Genomic DNA, 15904 nt, shown 5'->3' with positions numbered 1-15904 from the left:
TATATATATATACAAATTTATATACATTTCATACAAAATAAACAATATATAATTTGCATACAAATATATAAATGTATTTATCATAATAAACAATTGTACAAATGAAATATACATACAAAATACAAATGTACATATGTAATTCAAAATATGTATACTACATAATTTATATACAAAATACAAAAGGAATAGTGCATATGCATAAATATAATATACAAAACACAAATAAATATACATGATAAGAAAATGATAGGAATTTCTTACATTTGATAAACAAATGCATATATAATAATGGTACACACTATTTCACATTTAACAAAATACATATACATTTGCATATTTGATATTCAATACTTTATCAAATAATGTCTGCGGACCGTCCATTTTACCCATTTGAAATATCTGTGGGCGAATAAAGCATATGTTGGACGGATTTTAGAACGAAAGAACACATTTTTCATGTCTTACCCATCCAATAAGTACGGACGATCAAACTCCATAGGCTTGCCTAAATTGCCAACAATACTCAAAGTCCACAAGGTTCATAACCAGATTCGATGTATGATGTTAGATTCACTTATTGTGGTTACTTCTTATTATTTGTATAATATTTCAACCATGACAATACATGACCCCTCTAAACCCATGGTTTAATAAACGTGTCACTCTTCAAATTTAATTATCTATGATAATATTCCCCTTAAAGGAGTAAAATGTGTCACTCTTCAAGCTTAATTATCTATGACAATATTTTTTTAAAGGGAGTCTATACGACTTGAAACTATGATCTCAGAGACTTATAGTTATATACCGAAGGTTTGGAAAACATTAGTTTATAAACTATATTTTTGAACCTTGAGAATTGACTATAGTTTAAGATGATATTATTACTCATTCGCCCATAGTGATATAATATATTTATTAATTGCATAGATGAATGTAGACTCTAAACTTATTAAGTTGTTTATTATTTGTATAATTATTTACAAAAGGATAAATAATGATTTTTATTATTGTATAAAAATTATATATTTAAAACATTTAATTATAAAGGAAAAAAGTTTTCATTATTTGATTATTGCCATCGTTATCCTAAAAAATAAATCAATGAAGCAAACTAAGAAAAGAAATCATTCAATAAAATAGAAAAAAAACATAAAAGACAAAATAGGAAAAATACAAGTGACATGGAACCCGAGGAACAACGGCTAACGGTGTTGATTCACGTCTATATCCGTCATGCACTGAAACCAGTGCTGCATGTGGAGGTTGGCTGGCACGTGCAGGAAGCGAAAGCTAACGGGCCACAAGTGTCCCACGGCCACGGTTGAGGGATAAGGAAATCAAAGGAAAAAATAAATGCAATTATTGAGCCATCATTGTATTTTAGTTGGCATAAAAAAACACACACATGGATAATGGCCTAATGGGAGCCATGACTGCTGCTTGATATATTTTCTCACTCTATAAATTCTTCTGCCCATAATTAAGTAATACATGTAATAAAAATAATATTTTATTTATTAATGATTGATTTATAAGTGATATATATTACTTTCTTAGATTACGTGGATTTATAAGAAGATATAACATTATTAGAAAACATAAGTATAATTTTATGCAGTAAATCCATCAGATATCCTTAGATTTGATAATTTCAAAAGTAAGTTTAAAAAACTTAGTCTTAGAGTAGTGAATCCTCAGTTTTGTAGTATTCAAAAAGAGAGGATTTTGAGTATGAAAAATAGTAAAGTGCCCTTAGGATTACCAAAGAATACTAAAATGATGTCTCATAAATTGTGTCACTGCTTGTACCATGAATTATGGTTAATCAGAAAAATAATTAATTATTAATTTTTAATTTAAAAATATTTTTCAGGAAGTTTGTGATTGACACAATGTTGTCACGTCTATTATGATGAAGGTGGTGCTTTTATTTTGCAGTTACATTGTGTAAATTTGTTAAAAAACATAACTGATAGAATGATAATTGTGGTCTAATGTCATTAAGCGGATTATCAAAATATTATATATTAATCATTATAGACTCATGTATATAATATATCTACACTATATTAAAAAAACTTCACATTTACTGTACCTAAATATCAAAACTCTTACTATAAGTGGATTAAAAAACTGACACATTCGTGTAAAACTGTTTTACTCTAACGGGTATATATGCCTGGATTCGTGCAAACTGATTCAGAACGCTGAGGTAAATGTGCCAAAAGAAGAACGCTGAGGTAAAACCTTACTCAGTTTGCTTCCAAAAATGGAAAAACAGAGCACAGAAGCAAAATCCCCTCAACCCTCTGTTCTAAACTGTATCGACCTCTCAAATCCATACACCAATCAAAACGTTATTTTGCTCAAACAGGTAAAACACTAACACCTTTGTGTACTTTTATTTTGTTTCAATTCCCAACTTTAACTTGTTCCTTCCATTGAAAAAAGGCATGCACCGATTCTGGGTTTTTCTACATTATCAATCACGGAAGAAGCCATGACTTCATGGACGAGGTTTTTGCCCAAAGCAAGAAACTTTTCACTCTCCCACTTGACCAAAAGATGAAGCTTTTAAGGAATGAGAAACATAGAGGATATACCCCTCTTCTTGATGAGTTACTTGATCCTCAAAACCAAGTAGTTGGAGATTACAAAGAAGGATATTATGTTGGAGTTGAAGTAACTGAAGATGACCCAGAATCTCAGAAACCCTTTTATGGGCCAAATGTATGGCCTGCACCAGGTAACATAGTCCAAGTTCAAGATTTTGAGTTGAGAGTTCCGATGTAGAATGATTTTTACTTTTGTTTGATTTATGTTTTGGTGTCATTTTAGATGTTCTGCCAAGGTGGAAAGAGACAATAGAAAAGTTCCAACAAGAGGCATTGTAAGTTTTACTTTTTGAATTTGTATACCATTATAGATAGAAGTGTCATAATTAGTAGATAAATATTTTTGGTACTACTTGGTATCTCGTCACCCTTTTTGGGTGAAAAACTAATATCTTTTGGAACGTGTGACTATCCCTCCCAACAAGTGTTGTTCTTGAGAATCGAACAATTGATCATTTAGTCATCCTGAAGATCTAGTGGGTCTTATACCACTAAACCAACATCTTGTTGGTCTTGGTAATAATTAGATCAATATTGATAATGAGAAAAACTCCGTTATTTGTAGAGATGTGGGGAAAGCAGTTGCAAGATTAATAGCCCTAGCACTTGATTTGGATGCTAGTTTTTTTGATAAGCCAGAAATTCTAGGAGAGCCTATTGCAATTACACGCCTGCTGCACTATGAAGGTATTGAATCCTTATCCTTTATTGGTGCCTTAAACCTTCTATAATTACGAAGTAGTAACTTCTATGGTTGTATTCATAATTCATTCTTGTTATTATTCTATGAAGATAAAATCTCAGATCCCTCACAGGGAGTATATGGAGCTGGAGCTCATACTGACTATGGTTTGATTACATTGTTGGCAACAGATGATGTTCCGGGCCTTCAAGTATGAAAGAAATTCATTTTTTTGTATATATTATCAGTATTTAACAAAATTGATCAATAACATTTAGCATTTTTTATTGCAGATATGCAAGGATAGGGATGCTAAGCCTCAGATATGGGAGGATGTGGCACCATTGAAGGGGTTAGTTAGTCCCTTTGGCATTGTAACTTTTATAGATTAAGGAAATGAAGGAGGTTGTTTCTTGCATTATATGCAGTAGCAGTATTGTGGTTTTTCTTTCTTCTTCACCCTGACTTTTAAACTTAAAAGTAATTTCTGGTGCACCGCTTATTCGATCAAGGTTTTCTTGTTTAGAAATTGTTATCTTAATGTCATAGATAGGCTTACAATTGAGGCATTGACCGTTTAAACCAATATACAAAATGGGAGCTCAGAAAAGATAGATGAAATTTCATTGATTGTTTTTCTTGTAGAGCATTTATAGTGAATCTTGGAGACATGCTGGAACGCTGGAGCAACTGTGTTTTCAAGTGAGAAAACTATTCTACTTCTAGATTCTAATTGTTGCATATTTGCATGTAAATTACTTTTACCATCTTCAGTTAATGGTAGCCTGAGTTGCTTTTTTTCTTTGGTCATAGTGGAACTACAAAAAATACTAAACTAGTATAGATTATCAGTATGTAATATATAACATTCTTTTAAGTCTGTAGCATAATTTCCTCATTGTTGTAAAAACCCTACTTATGAGTTATTAGGACTAAAAGATTGTTTATTTCAGTAAGCTTTGATTGTCCTTTAGACTTTTGAGTGCTTTTACATTGTCCATAAGCTTTGATTGAAGGAGAGAATTGCATGTGTGCATACTTCATAAGTTGTTTTCTTTACCTACTGAAAAGAAGTTAAAGGCTTGGTGTGTCTTTATAGACAAAACTAAAGCTAAGCAAAATAAATGTGCTCTGGTCTGTGCTCTATCTTGACATGTATATGTCACTGGTTTCTTAAGTACTGTTCTATGCATTTGTTAAACCTCTTGTCTATGCATCCTTATTAGAATTTTGTTCATTGAATAATCAACAATTTGCTTTGCATTTATACTCATCACTCAGGTCAACGTTGCACAGAGTTTTAGGAAATGGCCAAGAGAGATATTCTGTAAGCTCCAACTCTTTTCTTCTTTATTTTTGACTCCATTGCAATGGCACATTACATAATTAAATACTATTTTATTAGGCTATCTCTCAAGATCCAGTTGGTTGTTTGTTTAAAATTTCTAGTTGATGCTTACACATACTAAACTGGCCATTGGCATGTATAATAAAATCAATAAATATTTCAAGAATTAGCTTGCAGTTCTCTATTATTTTCTGCTAGGAGTTAAGTTCAGGAGGATTCTGGAAACAGCCTCTCTGCTTGCAGGGTAAGACTGTGTACATCTATCCCTCCCCAAATCCCACTAAGTGGGAGCCTCGTGCACTGAGCCACCATTCGTTTCAGTGAAGTTCAGAAGGATGAGGATAGTTATGGACTACAGTTATGTGATTTTCTCATTCCTGTATTGCTTGGATTTACAGATTGCATACTTTTTGGAGCCTGGTCATGATTGTCTAGTTGAGTGCTTGCCAACCTTTAAATCAGATACTAATCCTCCCAAGTAAGTTAACACTTCTATCTAATTTGAGAGCATGTTGTATGTTAGGAATTTAATATCATAGTCATATTCTACTCTTCCATTCCCAGCTATATTTGGTTTCAGAGTATTGAAATAGGCAATTTATAAGGTAAAGTGCATCAATTAAGTTGCTCTAAACTACCTAAAGCAAAGGCTATTTGGATATGTAGTAGGGTTAAAAATTCAGTGGAGGTTGGAATATGAAAATAGCTTTTTAGTAGTTCTTTATAGTCTTACAACAATGCATATATGTTTCAGATTTCCTTCTATCTATTACCGGGACTACTTGAGCCAGCGCTACAAGGATACTCATGTTGATTTGCACATATACAAGCACTGATTTTGATTTGATCGTTTAGTTATTTGGTGCTATGCACCTTGGATTTTCTTAGCATGTATTAGTGAATGTTAAGGGCCTAAAGTACAAATGCCAAAATTGGCAGTGGAACATGTGTTGCATATTGTGAAAAATAATCAATAAAGTCAAAAGGCATTAATACACTGAAAGTGTTTCTTATCTTTTTACTTTTAAAAATTGCAAATCAGGTTATGTGGCTAATGTAAAAATGCTATTATTCTTAGACAAAGTTTCTCCAAAATAAGCTTCTATGCGTAAAGTAAGCTTATTTTCATGAAACCATAAGATTCAAGGTACAGGGGAAAATCCTTCTCGAACAAGCGTATGAAGGATGCAGAGTGCTGAGTGAAAATGACCATTCTCATAAGCATTATCTAAGTACATATAAACATTACGTTAGGATGCAGAGTGCCAAAATGGCCATTCTTAAAAGCATCATTATACAAAGGCACAAAGCAGTATACTGTATAAGAAGCCATGATGATTTAATGTCTTAAACCAAAGTTTGCCGGGGGAAAATAACTGCAGCCATTATGTTATTCAAGCCATTTTATTGACATGAGATGAAATAAATTTTTCATTACAAAAAGCATGCAAAGCATAAAAGATAAAACCACTCAATCTTACATACACACACATAAAAGCACAACACCAAAAACATCTTTATTACAACCAAAAGCCTCAGATCCCACATATAAGATGCCCCATTCACCTATAGTTGCGGTATAATGGAGAATACATACAACTCTCAGCGTACTTCACAAGATTCCGAGGACGAGGAAGATGTGTAGCCAAGCCTGTAATGAAATTTTGAAGCCGTTATTTAAGTTTCAAAGGAAATGCATGCCTGAGAAAGTAAAAATTATGAATGATGGTGTAAGAGTTTAAGAAAATTTCACACACCTAGTTCATATGCCTTGGCAGCAACATTTGCAGCTATATTCGCTGAAATTTTTCTGATATCAGTGAATGGTGGGTAAGTTAATCCCTTTGCGTAGTTTTCATCTGTGACTTGTTTAGCCAAGGATTCGGCTGTATAACACATGAGGAAAATATTGATCATCCCCTCTCTCAATTTTACAAGATCTCAAAGCATTGATTGTTTAGATATAAGCATTGCCAATCACAACTCATTACTTATACAACAATTGTGAAATAATTGTATGCAGTTTTTTACTTGTAGGTTGTAGCCAATGATGGAAGAAATGTGGAATAAGCAAGATAGTAAGAACTCAACATCATGTTCATTGGATGTATCATGCTAAATTTGTCATATTCACTTACATGCTGCTAGCAGCATATCATCATGTACACGGATTGCTCCTGAGATTACTAAACCCAAACCAAAGCCTGGGAAAATGTAAGCATTGTTTGCCTGAATTGGTACAAAGAGTTAGAGATGATAGTATGTTTTTTAACCAATTAAAAGAGACTAATCATGAATTTGAACAAAATTTTGAAACCTGGCCAGAATAATAGACTTCGCCGTTGTATTCAACCGGATCAAAAGGACTCCCACTAGCGAAAATTGCTCGACCCTTTTTTGCAAAACAAGCAAAAAAATTACATTGTCAAGCATCATTTTCACCAAATTATTCTATATCAGTTCAAGAGACGGATATAGTTATCAGTTATTTTACCTGACTCCATTTGTAAGCCTCTTCAGCTGTACACTCAGACTGCGAGGTCGGATTGGAGAGAGACAGAATGAAAGGTTTCTGCAGGCACGGCAAGATAGAGATACAGTTTCCATGTAAAATCATATATCTTATGACACAAATAGTTTTGCAACAATTGAGTGAGATAAAATTTTACTTCATTGTTTGAAGTCATAGCCTCAATCACTTCTTTTGTAAATGTTTTCCCCACTCCTGATGATCCAATCAACACTGTAGGCTTGATTATCTGAAAATGTAAGGTAATTAAGAATAAAGGCACATCTAAACATGATCAATTACAAGTCATAAAGAGACATATTTTGACACCTTAACAGCTTCTAAGAGAGTGTTAACTGGCTCATGTTCATGAGCCCAAGGTTTCTTGAAGTGCTGAAGCGAATTCTTCCTTGAACTAACAATTAAACCCTGCAAGGGAATAGATAAACACTTCAGAAAAACATAATCAAACTTATTATTACTTTAAATGAAAGTCTGAAGAGAATAATTTTCCATGGAAATTGGAAACTTATCATGCTTTTCTACTACCTTTGAATCTAGAAGAAATATCTTCTTGCGACTCTCTTCTATAGGTGCCTTAGTCTGCAGCAGAGACAATAGAAATTAAATAAAATCACCTACTGTAATTTAAAAGCCAACTCAACAAAAAATGTTCTTTACTCAATAAAAATCAAATAGCTTATTTACCTGCTTTGACATCTCAAGGGCTATTAGCTCTGCTATACCTGTTCCCGCCTGAAAACATGACAGAAAATAAGTTTGATAAACTAACTTGTCAAGTTCAGAAAAGTAGGCGATGTGTGTGCCCGCAATGTCGTTGAAGATGGAATACTAAAAATGAAAAATGATGATTTAAGAGCATGGTAAAAAACTTTTTCGGAGGGGGACATATATATCTTACTTCTCCAGCTCCAAGGAAGAGGAATGTGTGAGCAGGAAGGGTACCACCAATGAGCTTCAAGGCTGCTACAACTCCGGCTAGAACAACAGATGCAGTCCCCTGAGATAAGAAGACATTTAGAACATAACAATCTTCAAATACATGCCAGCTTTTGTGTGACATAGTACCTGTATATCATCATTGAAGAGGAGATAATTTGTGCTATATTTTGTAAGCAGCTCAAAAGCATTGTGATTTGCAAAATCTTCAAACTGCATAAATGATTTGAAATAATCAGACACTGCAATTGCTAAAGGAACATAGGTTCAGAAACCTCATAAATCATGCATGAATTTTTTTTAAACCTGTATAAGAACTTTTTCTCCATAGTTTTGCTTCACCGCAGACATGAACTCATGCAGAAGATCATAATATTCCTAATAAGAAACCAATGAAGTTGCCTTGGTCAATAAAATTTTAATGTTGCAGACAGTAAATTATGATAAGATAATGAAATAATTGAGCAAGGCATATATGTTTCCAAACCTGACCGGTTGCCCTCTTTTGTTTAAGTCCAATATAAAACTCATCATTCAGTAATTTCTGATTATTTGTCCCCACATCAATTGTAACAGGTAAACACTAACCACCAGAAAATAAAGTATAATGAGACACATGATGGTAAAATAAGATGAAAAATAGATTGAAAATACTTACCGCTGAAGGACGAAATCCTCCTAGTGCCGTGTACAAAGCTAATTTACCAACAGGAATTCCCATCCCCTGAAGCACATCAAACATCATTCATTACATGAAGGATAATTCTACTTTTTCCTTGTCTAAATTTTGATTGTAAATGAGGTATTTGATTCCCATGCCAACATACTTGACATCCAAGATCTCCGAGCCCGAGAATCCTCTCACCATCAGTTACAACAATAACTTGAATATTCTTCTCAGGCCAATTTTTCATAACCTCAAGTATCTTGCCCCTGCAAATTGTAGAAGGAAAACAACTGAATAACCAATGCATCAAATGTAGTCTAAAATTGCATACAAATACTATAGAAATGAAGTTCATACTTCTCTTTCAAACTAATGTAAAGACCCTGAGGACGCTGGAAGATGCTCCCATATTTCTGGCAAGCTTCACCAACCGTAGGTGTATATACAATTGGAAGCAATTCATCAACATTATTAATGAGAAGTTTGTAAAACAACCTTTCATTCCTCTCCTGTAGACCAGAACAAAACTGTTACATTTTCTACCAATTGACAAATGTCAATTTTCAGACAAGTTGTTGAATATAGTTTTCATATTCTCCTTATATAGTCAACAACATTATGAATAAATACGGATGAGTATCATTTGTCTTCAACAGTGTCTCAATTCCTATCCCAACCTAATCACATATTGATACGTAAATAAAAAGTAACACTCTGATTGGCTTAAGACATGAAGTGGACCACCATTGAGGATAGGTGATCTTTGTCCAAATAAATACTAGTAGTATATCCTCTTTGTACAATGATATACAACTTCCAGGCATCACAGATTATAGGACAGTGACACAACAAACAACCTTAATAAGTATTAACATCAAGAACAACATCACATCTCATGCTGTTTAATGTAATGTAACTATAATGAGTCGAAATGCGTGCCTGAAGGTTCATCATGGCCACGTATTTTTGCAAGGGAAACTCATATTGTCGGATACTGTTCATCAGTTTCTTCTCCTAGGGGCATTAAGAAAAAACAGTGAGAACTAGATAGAAAAGAAAGAATTAAAAAAGCACATTGACATATTATACTACAACCACAACCAAACCTTTACCCCACTAATTGGGGTCTGAATTGAACTATATCTTAATGTTCTATCATAAATCATTCTCGTTGATAGATTATACTGTAGATAACAAAAATCATAACGATGCAAACCTGAAGTTCCTGGGAGCTAACAGTGGGAGGGAGGAGGCCACGCAAATAGTGAGCATCCCTCTCATTCTCAGTGAAAGCAAGCCCTTTGTTGTATTTTGGATCCCTTAACAAAGCGTAGCCACTGCAGCACAATATCTTATAGAAACTCAGACCACAAATTCATACCAAAATAGCAAAATCAATAAGTAGTATTGTTTGAATAACTGATTTGAACTAATTCACCAATAGCTTTATTAAAGGTTTATGAACAAAGTATGATCAATCTTTTAGGGTGTAGGGATGTTTCTCACAACAAATGTCGCTTCCAAAATTGAACCCTTAAACTTTTGGTCATCTTGAGGCCTTAAACATCTTTGAAATCAATATAGTAACATAATACTTAACCAAGTAAAACTCCTAGAATTTCATTACATGGAAACAAAGTTGAACTCAATTGTTGAAAGATCACTAAAAACCCTCCCCTCCCCCAAAATAGGAAAATCACAAGCATTATTATTTGAACAATTGACTCATAAACTTCTCAATATAATTTTTCACGACACCTAATAAAAACATATGTAACTTAAACAAGTAAAACTCCATTAAACATTAATTGTTAGAAAGATCACTAAATTAATTTCTAATGATCATAGACCAAAATGTAAGGTCCAGAACTAACTAAATAAAGCATTAAGTTTGAGATGCATGTGAAGAAATTAGTGAGTAACCTTGCAACAGAGAAAGTCCAAGGGGTGACAAGTTGGTCCTCGGTGGCACAATCTTCACCGTAGATTTCCTCACCATCACAACCAACAACGGTGGATCTTTGACTGAGGTCAAGCACACTCTCACCACCTCTCACCTCCTTAAGTACACTCTCCATTTTCTTGCTTCCAATTACTTTCTTTTCTTCTCCTTCTTCTTCACCACCAACTCTGCTATGAATATTATTTTGATCCTTTGAAATCTTCTTTGAAGTGCCAAAGCAGTTGATAGAGAACATGTTTCCCTGCTTCAGAAAAAAACAATGTTTTCTTGATAATAATGAAGAACATGTTAAGTACTACTTGGTTTGTTTTTGTTTGACATTTACATTATTTTACGTGTAAATGGATGGTCATAAACGATGATTCAGGAATCATGTAAGCAGTATAGTATAGGAACCAAGATCCTCTGTCCCAAAATATTCTTATACCTATGTCTGGAACCAATCAAATTCTACCAACTAATATGAACATGTTTTGTTTTTATGTTTTTCTTTTTAATTATGTGGCAATTTTTGATTGGATGAGAACACAATGAGACATAGAAAATGGGACAAGTGATTTTCATACATTACTGCCATCTAATATAGACACAAGGATATAGGAAAATTTATAGTGTAATTGTAAGTGTCAAAATATGTTTAGTACAAATACGTGTTCTGCATGCATGGACAATTATACGACGAATGATGATATTTTGATACTCAAGTTTGATATTTAATGTTGACACTTCTCAAGTTTGATATTTAATGTTGACACTTCTCATTTGCTAAATAAAAAAAGTTCTTACTGGTCTTTTAAGTTTAAGTTCACATTCACAAATATATAATTACTATTAGAAAAACTCATTTAAGTGAGGAACTAAAAGCGGTTTTGAAGTCTCATCCAATAACTAATTAATATGAAGAATAAAAAAGAAACACATACATTGGTAATTTGTAATAAATATGCACATCAAAATTCTAGAATTCAGATGTGTATTTGGAATATATTAACATGGCAATATGCTACATACCATATGAAGTCTTCCTTTCTTAGGCAACTCCAATCCTATAGTGACTAAATAGTTGATACGATCGAAATTATCACTATGCTGCAGGCACCAGTGAAATTAATAACGAGTGATAAATTTGAAAAGTGAAACAATATTTTCTCATTTGTTAGCAGATATGTTCTTCATACCATGTTTGCTTTAACTTCAACCACCATGGCTTTTATTTGTAACATAGGAACGAGGACTATAAAGCTCAGGAGCTACTCAAGGTATTGTTTTAGAGATGCCATTTTTATTTTTTAAATGATTATGCCATTATTCGTATAATTTGCTTTCCAGAGAACTATAATTCAATTCAATGATGGAATACTTTGTTGCACGTATTCCTTTCTTGAACGAAGAATGGTGGATAGGGGCAATGTTGGGTTAAGAAATATGTTATATTAACAACTCCAATAGACACTATTATCTTTAATTTTTTGTTAAGTCTGGGATCTTTCATTAGTTTGCATACTATTACATGTTGAAATATAACAAAAAATAATAATTTGAATATATCATATAAGTAATTCAAGTTTATTAAGTATATGTGACTTTATAAAAAAGAGTTGTATGACATTATATAAATTCAATGATTAACAGGAGGGTCAATCTCAAATGAGAGCCCTTATTTATTGGAAAATGATTTGTTATTCCAGATTATATCCCAAATCATGTTTCAAATAATAAAAATATATCATATTAATTAAAAAATAAATATTCATTATTTCTTTTATTTTTTTATTATCATTAATTTGGGAAGACATATCCATCATTCTTATCTAAAAAGGAAGGAAATGGCTACTACCATTTTACACGTTTCCCAAAGGTTCTCATGTCTGTTATTAAAGAAACGAGACTGGGAATATTTTTATATTTTATTTTTTTAGGTACAATAATTTTTTTATTGGTAAAAAAGAGTAGAAATAATCAAAGTACTAACTTAGGGATCATCACTCCAGCAAGGCAATTGGTCTGCCTTACTTTTTTAATTGAAAAGAAACTTACTTCCTTTTTATTTTGTTCAATTTTTTTTGAGTGAGAAATGAAAACCATTAGTTTGGTTTTAGAATATAATATCTATATACTGAAAATATAAAAATTTATACACAACTAATACATTATTTACCTTTCATTTAAATTACTGTTTTTGAATAGTGAAGATCACTAAAAGTGAATGGTAAATGGTATATTAACAATATAAAATATTTTTATACGTAAGTCTATACATCTTTTTTTCTCTTGGTTTTATAGGAATTTAGCTGGGTTTGAAAAGCTGCTAAAGATTCTGGCTGGCAAAAAAGTTGTAGTTGAATCTGATTGTTAGGTTGTTCTTGATAGGTGATAAAAATTTAACTGAGGGTAGCATTCTGAGAACAATTAGGGGGTTAGCATTCTAGGTGAAATTATGAGGTTTTTATAAAGTTTAAGCGAATCATACTCTCTTCATTGGACCATTATTGTAGTTGCACTGCACTTATGAGTTATGGTATTAAGGGTGTTATATAGGATAGTGGAATTAATCGAAAATTAATTTCTAAATAAGATTCTTAAAAAGAAAATAGCAAAAATATTAACAAGGTCTATACATCTCCTAAGTACAGTACTAAGGTTGTATTATTGTTGTGTGTATGGAAATACATTGATAGTAGAATTAAAATTCACTTTATCCACCTACTATTATAAAATCTGGCTTGAAATTATTGAGAAAATGTAATTCATAAAGCTTGAACTTTGTCTTTTGTATTGGGCTTATTGTATTAGTTTTGAGTGGGCCTTAATTGTAACAAAGCATTCTATAAATAGAATTTGTTAGTTGAATGGTTGTTAGTTAACACAACACATTCACAAAACAGAAAGCTTCTTCTTCCTCTCTATCTCTTCTCTTTAAACTCAAATTTCACTTTTCTTTTGATTCTAAATCCAACCGTGGTATCAAGAGCTTGTATGATCAGCAAACTTGTGGCAGCACGAAGCGATCATCATCATCAATCTGAACAACTATGAGAAAAGGGAAATAGCATCTACAAGAAGAAATGACAACTTCAAATGGGTTTGAAATGAATCTTCCCATACATGATGGGAAGAACTTTGACCATTGGAGCATTAAGATGAAGGCTATTTTTGGATTTCAAGAAGGCTTAGATGTAGTGCAAGAAAGAGTTCAACCAATTGAAGAGAACTCATCCGAAGCACAAAGATTGGAGTTTAAAGATGCTAAGAAGAGATATTGCAAGGCCATTTTCTTGATACATTAGTGTGTAGATCGTCCAAATTTTGAGAAAATTTCTGCTGCATCATCTTCGAAAGAAGCCTGTGAAATTTTGGACAAGTGTTACTCTAGTGGAATGAAGGTCAAGAAGGTCAGATTGCCAAAGATGCATAGACAATATGAGCTACTACAGATGGAGGAGCAAGAAACTATAGCTGAATATTTCACTAGAATTCGAAGCCTGATTAATTTGATGAAGGGCTATGGTTAGCGGATATCTGAACAAAGCATAGTAGAAAATATTCTTAGGACACTTACTCCCATGTTTGATCATTTTGTTGTGGCAATTGAGGAGTCAAAAGATCCAGAGCTCTTCAAGATTGATGAGCTGCAAGGGTCACTAAAAGCACATGAACAAAGATTCCTTGAAAGAGCAACTGATAGACAATCACAACAAGCATTGAGTGTTTAGTTCAAGAGAAGGAATATGGTGCACAATGATAAACATAGAAAAAGTAGTGGAAGGTGGCAGGGAGAAAAGAGGTATGTGAATGAGAAATCAAGTCAGAATGGACAAGGGTTTCTCAAGGACAACTCAAGCAATCAGAATTATGATGCAGACTCTAAGAATGACAAGAAAGTAAGCAGTCAAGAAAGTGGAAGAAAAAGGAAAGACAAGAGCAAGATTCAATGCTTCAATTGCAACAATTAGGGTCACTTTGCTTCTGAATGCAAGCTAAGAAGGAGAAGCAAGGAAGCAGAAGTCAGGTTGGCCAAGGATGAAGACTCTAATGAGGAAGTCTTGTTGATGGCAGAATGTGAAAAATCTGGTTTGGAAATAAGTGACTCAAGTGGAGCATTGCTAATGGCCACCACAAACAAAGACCAACACTCCTCTACTGAGAATTGGTATCTACATACAGGATGCTCAAATCATATGACTGTGCATAAGGAATGGTTTCTTCACTTGATGACTCTGTGAAAACTAAGGTGAAGTTTGCATATGGAAGTTTTATAACAATAGAGGGAATTGGAAAATCAGCCTAAAAAAGAAAGATGGCACTGCTCCATACATTTTTAATGTTCTATATGTACCAAGGATGAAAAACAACCTAATCAGCCTTGGTCAACTACTTGAAAAGGTATACTTTATGAGGATGGAGGATAGAATGCTCAAAGTCTTTAAAAAAAGAAGGATTCTAATCTTGAAGGCACCACACTCAAGCAATAGGACCTTCAAGATTGGTATCTAACTTCAGAATCACAAATGTCTGGAATCCATAATAGATGATACTTGGATATGGCATCAAAGACTTGGGAATATCAATTTCAAAAACTTAGAATTACTAAAGAAAGATGATATGGTAATTGGTCTTCCTGATATCAACACTCCAACTGAAGTTTGTGGGGATTGTCTAACAAGTAAGCAAATCAGAAACACTTCTAAATCACAAATACCATCAAGAACTACTAAACTTTTAGAAGTGGTATATAGTGATGTGTATGGGCCTCTAGAAGCTCAATCAATTGGAGGAAACAACTACTTTCTGACTTTCAAAGATGACTATACTAGAAAGCTCTAGATCTATTTGCTGAAAAGAAAAATGAAGTTTTTAGAAAATTGCAGATTTCAAAGCACTAATAGAAAAACAAAGTGGTCACAAATTGAAGCTGCTAAGGAGTGATGGGGGAGGAGAGTATGTATCTCATGAATTCCATGATTTCTGTGACAAGGAGGGTATTACTCATGAGATAATTTCACCCTACACCCCTCAACACAATGGGACAGCAAAGAGGGTCAATAGAACTATCCTCAACATGACAAAAAGCATGCTAAAAACCAAACAACTTCCTAAGAGATTTTGGGGAGAAGTTGTGGCCACTTCAGCATATATAGCAAATAGAAGTCCAACAAA

The 15904-nt window shown here is 33.1% G+C and overlaps 2 protein-coding genes across 3 annotated transcripts; one reads left to right on the top strand and one right to left on the bottom strand.

Moving 5' to 3' along the window:
- The first annotated feature begins 2243 nt into the window (after nucleotides 1-2243).
- LOC109341599 (2-oxoglutarate-Fe(II) type oxidoreductase-like) lies at nucleotides 2244-6782 on the top strand. Of its 2 annotated transcripts, XM_019579540.1 has the most exons (11): nucleotides 2244-2377; nucleotides 2455-2749; nucleotides 2842-2893; nucleotides 3184-3305; nucleotides 3411-3511; nucleotides 3594-3652; nucleotides 3946-4002; nucleotides 4582-4627; nucleotides 5047-5126; nucleotides 5403-5490; nucleotides 6683-6782. In XM_019579540.1, exons 1-10 carry the CDS (start codon nucleotides 2273-2275, stop codon nucleotides 5482-5484), a joined length of 999 nt encoding a protein of 332 aa, XP_019435085.1. In that variant the 5' UTR covers nucleotides 2244-2272; the 3' UTR covers nucleotides 5485-5490; nucleotides 6683-6782. The 2 variants fall into 2 exon arrangements, with proteins under 2 accessions (XP_019435085.1, XP_019435084.1); XM_019579539.1 differs by lacking the exon at nucleotides 6683-6782 and having other exon boundaries at nucleotides 5403-5661.
- Nucleotides 5955-11937, bottom strand: LOC109341598 (NADP-dependent malic enzyme-like). Its single transcript, XM_019579537.1, has 20 exons — nucleotides 11759-11937; nucleotides 10708-10991; nucleotides 10001-10121; nucleotides 9724-9798; nucleotides 9142-9293; nucleotides 8945-9050; nucleotides 8776-8841; nucleotides 8605-8700; nucleotides 8424-8495; nucleotides 8247-8330; nucleotides 8080-8178; nucleotides 7866-7913; nucleotides 7707-7760; nucleotides 7488-7586; nucleotides 7318-7407; nucleotides 7143-7220; nucleotides 6966-7040; nucleotides 6787-6877; nucleotides 6406-6534; nucleotides 5955-6299 (listed from the first exon to the last, which is right to left on the bottom strand). Exons 1-20 carry the CDS (start codon nucleotides 11759-11761, stop codon nucleotides 6211-6213), a joined length of 1911 nt encoding a protein of 636 aa, XP_019435082.1. The 5' UTR covers nucleotides 11762-11937; the 3' UTR covers nucleotides 5955-6210.
- Nucleotides 11938-15904: the final 3967 nt, after the last annotated feature.

Source organism: Lupinus angustifolius, unplaced genomic scaffold, assembly GCF_001865875.1.
Source record: "Lupinus angustifolius cultivar Tanjil unplaced genomic scaffold, LupAngTanjil_v1.0 Scaffold_517, whole genome shotgun sequence".
In the NCBI taxonomy this organism is placed as follows: Eukaryota; Viridiplantae; Streptophyta; class Magnoliopsida; order Fabales; family Fabaceae; genus Lupinus; species Lupinus angustifolius.
This window is presented reverse-complemented; position numbering and strand designations above follow the sequence as displayed.